Source organism: Octopus sinensis, linkage group LG5 (genome assembly GCF_006345805.1).
Source record: "Octopus sinensis linkage group LG5, ASM634580v1, whole genome shotgun sequence".
Lineage (NCBI taxonomy): Eukaryota > Metazoa > Mollusca > Cephalopoda > Octopoda > Octopodidae > Octopus > Octopus sinensis.
The window spans coordinates 83,552,968-83,565,196 of NC_043001.1; the positions used below are offsets into that span (position 1 = coordinate 83,552,968).

General features: G+C 35.6%; 1 protein-coding gene across 4 annotated transcripts in view; it reads right to left on the reverse strand.

The window, feature by feature from the left end:
- Positions 1-4,780: 4,780 nt before the first annotated feature.
- LOC115212317 (sulfate transporter) overlaps positions 4,781-12,229 on the reverse strand; it is a 295,950-nt gene continuing 288,501 nt past the window's right edge. For 3 of the 4 annotated variants that reach the window (XM_036502783.1, XM_029781178.2, XM_036502784.1), the window contains 3 exons: positions 9,790-9,957; positions 7,203-7,298; positions 4,781-5,291 (listed from right to left, as the gene is read on the reverse strand). In XM_036502783.1, the coding sequence (XP_036358676.1) occupies positions 5,271-5,291; positions 7,203-7,298; positions 9,790-9,957 (285 nt within the window). In that variant the 3' untranslated portion in view covers positions 4,781-5,270. The remainder of the gene's footprint in view (positions 5,292-7,202; positions 7,299-9,789; positions 9,958-12,229) is intronic. The other variant, XM_036502785.1, reaches the window with a different exon arrangement.

The window sequence follows — 12,229 nt, forward strand, 5'->3', positions numbered from 1 at the left end:
CCCAGACCGGGCGTTGTGAGTGTTTATTGAGCGAAAACACCTAAAAGCTCCACGAGGCTCCGGCAGGGGGTAGTGATCCCTGCTGTACTCTTTTACCACTCTTTCTCCCACTCTTTCTTCTGTTGGCCTGCTCGCTTAGCCAGCGGGGTGGCGTCCATTCGAAGGCTAAAACAATGTGAATGCATTGTGACCAGCGATGTGTAACATATATATATATATATATATATATAGCAGTTAGTTAAAAAAATGGGAAGCAAATTTCATGTTTGCAGCTCTTAGAGATTGTATAAAAATATATACACACCCATATACAAAAAGATATCTATACATGTATATCTATAAAAACACACACACATATGTATGTATATGCTTATATAAACACATATGGTAGCCTGCAATACTGAACTTAATTCCTTTTCAAGGTTTGAAAAGATGAAGGCTTCAATACTCTTGTTTGCAACTCAAGTTCAAAAGAGCCAATCACTATCACTTGTTGATATTCTTTTATTGGTTCCAGTTAGTAAGTTGTGGCCATACTGGAGCAAAGCCATCAAAAGATATATTTAGCACCTTGGTTTTTCCCAAGTAGTTACCCATCTATGTAGGTAACAGGTTTGGCATTGCATAACTTGGGTGACCAGATACAAAAAAAAAAAAAAACCACAAACCCAGTGTTATCAGCATGTATGAAAAAAAAAAGAACAATTATACAAAATATTTGGTGGGAGGGAAAAGTACATACGCACACATACAAAATAATTAGCTTAGTTTGGTAAAGAAAGCATTTAATTTGAAAAAAAAATGAATGACAAACTTGTGTTCATATCAGAACACATACACACAAAACACCCCTTTATAATATTACAAACAAAAACAACTTTAATTTAGTTTTCTATCCTCTCCTATTTAGAATGAAGCTATGTAATAAAATGGTTCTTATAAGTTATACTTTATGTTCCTCAAAGTATCATCGATTCTTTGAAAGTGGTATAACATATCTGTTTAGCAATATATCTATGTGTTGTGACACATTTCTAATTAGTATATAGCTATGTAGAAGGCAGGTCATCATTTTAATTATGAAATTTTCAGTCAGACTTACATGATATGTTTGTTTTGAGAGATCGTTAGATAAATTTTTATTTGATCATTAATCAATGGCGAATGTGTGTTTAAACAAAATGCAGATGCATATATAATGGTTATATGAATGATTTCCAAAAGAACATGCTGGATGATATGTACTTAAAATGTTAGGCGCCGGCATGGCTTGCTTCCCAACCACATGGTTCTCGGTTCAGTCCCACTACATGACACTTTTGGCAAGTGTCTTCCACTATAGCCTCAGGCCAACCAAAGCCTTGTGAGTGGATTTGGTAGACAGAAAATGAAAGAAGCCTGATGTATATACATATACATATATATATATATACACATGTATATGCGTGTGTCTTTGTCCCCCCCCCATCATTGCTTGACAACCAGTGTTGGTGTGTTTATGTCCCTGTAACCTAGCAGTTCAGCAAAGAGACCAATAAAATAAGTACTAAGCTTTAAAAAAAATAAGCTCTAGGATCGAATTGTTCAACTATAAATTCTTCAAGGCAGTGCTCCCTAATCCTAACCCTAAACAACAACAACAACAACAACAATATTCCTTTGTACTTTAAGCACAATACCTGAAGTTTGACTACAAGGGGTTAGTTGATTACATCAACCCTAGTACATGACTGGTACTTTATTTTATCAACCCTGAAAGGATGAAAGGCAAAGTGGGCCTCAATAACATTTAAGCTCAGAATGTAAAGAGCCGGAAGAAACACCACTAGGTATTTTGTCAGTTGTGCTAATGATTCCGCTAGCTCCCCAATTTAATAATAATAATAATACTAATAATAATAATAATACTAATAATAATAATAATAATCCTTTCTATGATAGGCACATGGCCTGGAATTTGAGGGGAGGGGATGGTCGTTTGCATCAACTCACCAGTACTTACTTGACTAGTACTTAATTTATAGACCCTGAAAGGATGAAAGGCAAATTTGATTTTGGCAGAATTTGAACTCAGAACCTAGCGACAGATGAAATACCGCTAAGTATTTTGTCCAGTGTGCTTCATCATAATGAGAAGAAGAAGGAGGAGGAGGTGAAGAAGAAGAAGAAGAAGAAGAAGAAGAAGAAGAAGAAGAAGAAGAAGAATCCTTTCTACTATAGGCACAAAACCTGAAATTTTAGGGGTAGTGGCTTGTCACTTATATTGACCCTAGTGCTTAACTGGTACCTAGTTTCATTGACCCCGAAAGGATGAAAGACAAAGTCGACCGTCGTTGAATTTGAACTCAGAGACAAATGCCATTAAGCATTTTGTCTGGCATGATAATATTTCTGCCAGCTTGCCATCTTGATAATAATAATGATGATGATGATGACGATGATGATGATCACGATGAAATAATTTTGTTTAGCCAGCTGTCAACATGGCCTGGTGTCCACCTCTCATAATTAGTGCATAGTTATATTTCAGAGTGGCCTCTATTTTGAGAAGAAATTTGCAACCAGTCCAGTCCAGTCCAAAGTGTTAAATTAGTTTTAATAAACAGTATATTATGTCCATTCATTTAGATAAAATGTAGGTCGTTATTTCCTGTTTTGTGCACAGCTAAAGAAACATTAAGGGATGGTCTCAGTTTTTATCAAGCAGATATTTTGCCAATGGCTCAAGACACACACACACATATGTATATATGTATGTGTGTGTGTCTGTGTAAATATATTGGAGTGTCTCAAAGCACAGATATAAAGCTATAATTAATAGCATGTAAATATTGGATTTATGCTTTGTGTGTGTGTGTTTGTGTGTATGTGCAAGTCTTAAATAAAGTGCATATGTCCTGATTATAGAATTTAATACCAGAGAACCACATTCGTCTCTGTATCTGTTGCGAAGATTGTCAGAGATATATATATATATATATATAAAAAGGAGTAGTTTTACTCATAGAGTAAAATATTAAAAAATTATTCAAAACTAAAATAACAACAACAAAAACAATAATAATAATAATAATAATAATAATGAGAGCACCAAAACAATTGTGTTCAAAACTAAGTTGCAAAACAATTAAAAGTCTGTACATATTTTTCCTTTTTTTTTGTTTGTTTTTAGCTTTCTTTCTTTCTTGTTTGTAAAAAAATAAAAATAAAAGTTAAAAAGTTCTCAGTTTAGATCAAAATAATTGCTATATCATCTTTTACAATATTACCACATACCTGAAGCTTTTATATATATATATAATATATATATATATATATATATATATATATGTATATATATATATATGTATAGTACTTTTTTTCTTAAATACATGCTAGCATGCTTGAATAAACTATGTGGACAGTTGACTGATCTCGCAGCCATCTTGCCTCAACACATATACAAACACTTACAAAAAAAAAAATAACAACACAAGTCCTTTTTATAGGTAGAAAACTTCAACATCCATTCATAGCATTAACTTACAATTAAGACACACAAAGTGTACGTATTTTTTTTTTTAATTTCATTCTGATGTCTACTAGCCTGCCACTAGGTACAAAATATATACTAACATTCACTTACTGACTATCATTTACAACACCAGTAAATACTAATCTAGTATCACTACAATCATTTACTCGGATTTACTCTGAGATGCTTATAAGTCTTTAAAATACTCTTATCACCATCCTTTTCAAAAATGGTGGCTTTTCAAAGCTTTTTAGAGTAAATGGTAATATATTTCACAAAAGCAAAATTACTTCTCAAGGGTTCTAATTAGAGGGGCTTTGGATGAAATTATACATTGCAATACACATATATCTATATCTACACCCCTATACACATTTATACATGCATGCACTTATACATACTCACACATATAAAAACACATACAAAAATATGCGCAGACATATTTTAAAAATATATATATATATATATATACACACACAGTAAACATCTACAGATCTGAAATAAGTCAAGATTATAGTCTCAAAAATTATAATCTTATATACATATATACACACATATTTTGCGTAAAAACCTTTAATGCATTATATAGTCAAGACTTTAAAATGAAACATAGATACTCTATTTTAGCCTTGCATATACACAGCCTAACCTACAAAATACATATACATATATATATACATGTATATATATATATATATATATATATATATATATATATATAATTACAATCTTATATAGCATGGACACATCAGCTAGCTGAAAACATGTTAACTCACAGGGGAGTCTAGTTAATGAAAAAAGGCAGATTGTACAAAATTTTTATTATGTATGACCTTGTAACCATGGATACCATACACACAGATTATATATATATATATATATATTATATATATATATATATATATATAGATATAGATATAAATATACATATATGTATATGTATAGGTTGACATTTCCTGTCAAGAAATTGTATGCAAGTATTCTTTAAAAAATCCCTTATTTGGAAAGCAAGTAAGGGTTGGCGACAGGAAGAGCATCCAGCTGTGAAAATCCTGCCTCAAATTTACTCCCATGTAAACCATGCTAGCATGGAAAACAGGCACTAAATGAAACGAATGAATGAACAATACACACACACACATACATATAATTTGTGTGTGTATGTATATATATTTGAAATTTATAGAAAAACTAAAGCAGGTGTATTAGTTTGATGCTTGTGAAAATGAAATATATATGATACATATAATATAATGTAATATATATATACACACACAAATATTTATGTAAATATATATAGACACATATACATACATGTATATACATATATGTAATTATAAGTTGGTTGAACACAACACAAGACACCACTAACATTTTGCTCACATAAAAAAAAAACTCATGGCTTGAACTAAAGAATTGCATGAAATAGTTGTCCATGAGTTAACTGCCAATAGTTGCCAGCATTGGTTTCACGTTGATCAAATTAAATACTCTCCTTTATGAAATTGAGTACTTAATCTTTTTTTCCTTCATAATTATTAACGTACACACATATACAGACATATAAACACATGTGCACAAACTTGACAGTTTAGCACAGGAATGGAATACAAATTGAAACTAAAAAGAAAATCATGTTATGATAGAAATGAAAATGATGACCACAACAAAAGTCTGCTGAGATGCAGATAGTGGATGGAATCAGAGTTGGTAGGAAGACTTTTGAATAAGTCGATATACTGATATCTTCTTTTGTTTAAAGCCTCTCGTGGGTGTTCTGGAGGGAAAAAAAGAAAAGAAAAGATATTTAGTTTATAACAAATAAATATTGCAATAATGTAATGAATGAATATTCTTTTCTACTCTAGGCACAGGGCTCGAAATTTTTAGGGAGGGGTCCAGTTGATTAGATTGACCCCAGTTCGCAAATGCTACTTAATTTATCAACCCCGAAAGGATGAAAGGCAAAGTTGGCCTCGTCGGAATTTGAACAAGAACATAAAGACAGACGAAATACCTATTTCTTTACTACCCACAAAGAGCTAAACACAGAGAGGACAAACAAGGACAGACAAACGGACTAAGTCGATTATATTGATCCCAGTGCATAATTGGTACTTATTTAATCGACCCTGAAAGGATGAAAGGCAAAGTTGACCTCGGTGGAATTTTAACTCAGAACATAACAGCAGACGAAATACCTATTTCTTTACTACCCACAAGGGGCTACACACAGAGAGGACAAACAAGGACAGACAAACGGATTAAGTCGATCATATCGACCCCAGTGTGTAACTGGTACTTATTTAATTGACTCCCGAAAGGATGAAAGACAAAGTCAACCTTGGCGGAATTTGAACTCAGAACGTAACAGCAGACGAAATACGGCTACGCATTTCGCCCGGCGTGCTAACGTTTGTGCCAGCTCGCCGTCTTTAATGAATGCATATTAACCATATAATAGCTATCATAAAAATAGAAGTGAAATAACTGGCACTCTGTTGGTTGTTATGATGATGAGGGCTCCAGTTGATCTGATCAATGTAACAGTCTGCTTGTGAAATTAATGTGTAAATGACTGAGCACTCTAGACGTGTACTCTTAATGTAGTTCCCAGGAAGATTCAGCAGGAAACAAACTGTGAGAAAGCTGGTCCTTTGAAATACAAGTACTACCCATTTGGGACTGGAGTAACATGAAATAAAGCATTTTGCTCAAGGACACAACACACAGCTGGGAACTGAACTCCCGACTTTACGATCATGAGCTAAGTATCCTTACCACTAAGCATTGCAGCTTCAGAGGTGAAATATTGTAGTCTTAATAGATGCATAACAAAATAGTATAAAACATACATTTTTAGATGTGTCTAATGTTGCGGGGACATGTTCAGTAAAGTGGTGGGTGTTAGGAAGAGCATCCAGCTGTAGAAACTAAGTGCGTATATGTTTGTGTGTCTGTGTTTGTCCCCCCAACATCGCTTGACAACTGACGCTGGTGTGTTTACGTCTCCGTAACTTAGCAGTTCAGCAAAGGAGACCGACAGAATAAGTACCAGGCTTACAAAGAATAAGTCCTGGAGTCAATTTGCTCAACTAAAGGCAGTGCTCTAGCATGGCCGCAGTCAAATGACTGAAACAAGAAAAAAGAGAGTAATAATCTTTAAGCAGGAAGTGTGTTGCTTCATTTGCGCAGCATTAAAATCAAACCAAGAATTATGAGTGTTATAATATCCTAGGATTGCTGAGACCCCCTTCAGTCATGACTGACCATGAGATTGCACCTAGAAAGTTACCCTCCTAGGCACAAGTCCGGGCAAGGTTGTTTATGGAAGACCAGCAGTCGCCCATGCATACTGGCCTCCCCTCTCCATGCTACTACCATTATCCAAGAGAAAGGTAAAGGCTGATACAGCTTGGCACCTGTGACGTTGCAACTCATTTCTACAGCTGAGTGAACTGGAGCAACGTGAAATAAAATGTCTTGCTCAAGAACACAACATGCAGTCCGGTCCAGGATTCGAACTCACAACCTCGCAATCGTAAGTTCGACGCTCTAACCACTGAGCCATGTGCCTTCACTATCCTAGGATTAATGAATTACATAATAGGTTAATTTTTGCATGATTAGCTCTAAACAGATGAAGTTGTAAGTTCAAAAGTTGAAGAAAAAAAACGAAGAAACCAACCATGTTGTTCATTTGAATACACTCAACGTCTGCATCTAAGCGGGATGTTGAAGCTTTTGTCACAGATTCTTTAGATCCTGGCTCCAAACTATGAGCCTGAAGAAAAAGATAGAAAGAAGGAAAAAAATCATAACATGGGCTCAGAAAAATTTAAATTTCAAACTTAAGTCACCAAGCACAGACCTAGCAGTGTGGTAAAAAAAATTTTTCCCCACCACATGGTTCCAGGTTCAGAAATGTATATTATATAATGTACATAAGGTAATATCATATCTTACCTGTTTATTTTCATTGATTGACATTACCTAACATATTTTGCTTAACATCTCAACTGCATTGCTCAAAGATATTTTAAAATACTTCAAGATATAGGTGCAGGAGTGACTGTGTGGTAAGTAGCTTGCTTAGCAACCACATGGTTCCGGGTTCAGTCCCACTGTGTGGCACCTTGGGCAAGTGTCCTCTACTATAGCCTTGGGCCGACCAAAACCTTGTGAGTGGATTTGGTAGACGGAAACTAAAAGAAGCCTGTTGTATATATGTATATGTATATGTATGTGTGTGTTTGTCTCCCCAGCATCGCTTGACAACTGATGCTGGTGTGTTTATGTTCCCATAACTTAGCGGTTCGGCAAAAGAGACCGATAGAATAAGTACTAGGCTTACAAAGAATAAGTCCTGGGGTCGATTTGCTCGACTAAAGGCGGTGCTCCAGCATGGCCACAGTCAAATGACTGAAACAAATAAAAGTGAGCAAAAGAAAAAGAGAGATATCTGGCGCCTTGCTGCACTCAAGAAGACCTGTCCAGTACAGCAGAATTAATACAAGTGCCAGTGCCACGTTAAAAAGCACTCAGTACACTTTATGGAATGGTTGGTGTCAGGAAGAGTGTCCAGCCATAGAAACCATGCCAGAACAGACAATGGAGCCTGGTGTGGCCCCTGGCCTTACCAACTCCAGGTAAACCGTCCAACCCATGCCAGCATGGAAAAACAGACGTTAAATGATGATGATGATGATGTACACACACTACAAGGTTTCAAACAAATTACAACACACATATATATATGTACATATATATATATAGTCGCGATGATAGATCATTAGCAACTACACACATTTTTTTCTCTCCTTGTTTTTTCTCTGTCCCTTTCTGTAGAAGAGCGTAGGCTCGAAACGTAAAAGAGTTTTTCTATTCCTGAGCGTTATACTAATACATCTGTTTGTTTTGTACACCACCTGTCTTCGTATTTTGTTTTTTTCGTAAACTCTCCTCATATATATATATATATATATAAGTTCAGCAAAATTTAGATTCGAATGAAAATGGTACTTAAATCAGAAGCACCAGAATTTTGTATGGTATTATCTATATAAATCCATGGGGTGATTATAATCAAAATAAGCAACCGAAGATATACTTGTTGCTTATTTTGAGTATATATATCACTGTGATCATTGTGACCGACCAGGCTATCAGATGTTGCTACACATTGCTGGTCACAATGCGCTTCGCATTGTTTTAGCCTTCAAATGACACCACCCCGCTGGTTAAGCAAGCAGGCCATATATATATATATATATATATATTCATGTGTGTGCATGAGCGAGCTAGTGTGCGCATGTGCACTGAGATCAAAATCTTATATCACAAACAACATAGATAAGATAACTTTACACCCATCCATACAAGTTCATATATACTGGGTTCAGAATGCACAGATGGAAACTGCAAAAACATACACATGTTTATATAAGACATACATCATTTACACACAATTGTTTCCCCTATTCCTCTTGTATGTATGAAACTATACTCTTTCTGGGTCACTTCCAGTCATTCAAATTTTGCTATTTTCTCAACGACTTGACATGGAACATGTACTCTTTCCTTTACTGATACAATGCAAACACATACATACAGACACAGATACACAAACATCTATTATATAAAATCCGTTCTGCCTGTGTGTGTGTCTTCTAGGATCTCAGGCATCCTTCATCCAATTGTGCTCAAATTTGATATGTAGATACCGACGGTATCAGGGCGTGTATAAGTCTTGAAAAAATTACAAAAATTGATTCCAGGTGAGAATGTGATTGATAAAGCTGTGGGAACATGCATTTGTACGTGCAAGTACATCAGCTGTTGTGATCGATACTATATATACATGTGAAAAATGTACGTGCAGTGTGTGCAAAAAAAGCCGGCTGGCTTGAAATAATGCTACAAAATGCAGTATATTTAAGGGACCCAAAAAGTAAGATGCAAAAGAGATAGTTTCTTCAAACTTGGCATGAAGGAAGGAAAGCCTATTTGATTTCTCAAGAAGTTTTTTATTGCCTTAACTTCATTTAACAAAACCAAAAATTTTATTGAAATAAAGGCATGCTTAATTATTTTTTAATGAAAAGAAAACATTGATTTCTTTTTATTCAGCAGATATGATTCAGTTCCGTCCATTGGACAGGGGGCGTTTTGCTTGTATAGACATAAGGACCATGCTGCTCTAAGAAAGTGGATCAGCCATTGATTAGAAATTACTAAAATATTGATTTGATATGGTTTAAAGTAGGAATTCTTACCTGTGAATTTGGTTGTATGACAGAAAGTACAGCATCATGGACAGTGACAAACAAAGAATTCTCTGTAACAGATTCATACAAGTGGCCTTTCACAAACATCTCTCTGATGGCTGATTTACATTGGGCCAACAACACTTTGACACCAATTCGTTCATATTCAGTGAAAACCTGGACAAGAAATAGAAATATCAGCTTGAGATAATTATTATTATTATTTCTATTACATTCTGAATTCAAATTCCACAGTGGTCAATTTTGCCCTTTGTCCTTTCAGTGTCAATAAAATATGTACCAGTTGTGCACTGAGGATGAGGTAATTGACTTCTTTCCTCCCCCGAAATTACTGTGTGCCAAAATTTGAAACAGTTATTATCATTATTATTATTATTGAGTGAGAGAACAGTGCATGCCATCAAAGTGGCATTGGGGTAAAATATACAAAGCCCAGTATACCCATCATGACTACCCGTCTGATAAGGATACACTAGACACATGCATCACAACCATATGTGCATGACATGGTGATCTCATATCAAGACAAACAGCACATGACCTTGCAGGTGGGGGCCCAGTTAGAATTTTCTTCAGGTCGAGTAACCCATCCCGCTCAAAAGGTCCCTGAATAAGGGTTGTTTAAGGATGTTGAACGGAACACCCATGCTCCCAGAGGTGAATTATTCAAACCCCAAAGAATCCCTCTGAACACATGGCTATTATGCTCCCCCACTACTTCTGCTCATGATCAGAGATGCACATATTGTCAGCCACTAAGGGACATGGTCAACTGGTTATGGTCAACAATTGACAAGCAAATCCGTGGTATTGTGCAGAATATTTGCTGTAGCCCATCTTTTTTACCAAGACAAAACATGTACATGATAACACTTCCAATCAGTTAAGATCAGAAGCCATGAGAGCCACTGCCTGATACTGCATCAGGGCATTAATTATTATTATTGTTATTATTATTATTACTAAGGTGGCAAGCTGGCAGAATCCTTAGCATGCTGGGCAAAATACTTAGTGGCATTTTGCCCATTGCTATAATCTGAATTCAAATTCTGCTGAGGTTGGCTTTGCCTTTCAACCTTGCCCCCGGAATGGAGTGTGGAGTTGGGGGGTGGTAAGAGGGAAGGGCATTCTAAATTAAGTACCAGTGAAACACTGATGGGGGTCAATGTAATAAACTAGTCCCCACCCCAAATTTCAGGCCTTGTGTCTTTAGTAGAAAAGATTATCATCATTCTTCTTCTTCTTATTATTATTATTCTTATTCTTATCATTATTATTATTATTATCCTTATCATTATTATTATCATCATCATTATCATTTAAAGTGGCAAGCTGGCAGAATTGTTAGCACTCTGGACAAAGTGCATAGTGGTATTTCAGCTGACACTACAATCTGAGTTCAAATTCCACCTTTCATTCTTTCGGGGTCAATAAATTAAGTACCAGTGAAACACTGGGGGTCGATGTAATTGACTAGTCTCCTCGCCCCAAATTTCAGTCCTTGTGCCTTTAATAAAAAGGATTATTATTATTACTATTACTAGCAAAAATACTGTCCCACTGGATGGTTTTCTGCTAGTTACAATTACTAGCAAATCTATTCATCCAAGATGGAGGCATAAAATGAGGGAGGGAAGTCATAACAGCAGTCTGTATTGAGAAATGTGTAAATGGACTTGATAGATTGCTGGGTGATGTCTTAGAGAAATCACATTGTTGGTGATACAGCATTCTATTGCAGCTATATGACATGTGTTTGCGACTAAGTGACATGTAATGATGATTCACCCCTGAACTGAAATAGGCTCCAAGCCTTTGTATCATGAATGGTTATGTGGACCACTCCTAATGAAAGCCAGAGCTTCCTTCGACCACTACATAAAATGTATTAAGAAAAAATGTTATTTAGATATACTTTTATTTTAGTTGTTTACACTATTTTACGCTTATTTATACTCTTATACATTCAAAGTTCACAAATTTCCTTATTTAGATTATGAATCATATTCCTTCTGATGATATCAATATGATTACAAAACTTCTTTGTAGACGATATTTTCTGTTCGGTCAACACTAATTTTCAAATTACTGGAGTCCATTGCTCTGCTTGTAGCAATATATAACTGGCTGTGTGTAAACATCGGAGTGGGTAAAAACACAGTTTGGCCCTGTGCCTTGTTTGCTGTGAATGCACAAGCAGAATCCAGGGCTGCAAAAAATCAAACTACGAGGGGCGTTCAATAAGTAATGCCCCTGACCCACTTGCAGTTGTTAGATCTAGCTGAAATTTTGAGTGTGCAATTATTTGTCTCTCTATAGAGTAGGTGGCAAATTACAGCTCTGAACTAATTGGGGTTTCTGATTTACAGGTGTTTGAACTGAGTCAAGTGTGAAATGGAGCCTGTTGAGTGTCGAGCAGTGATCTGGT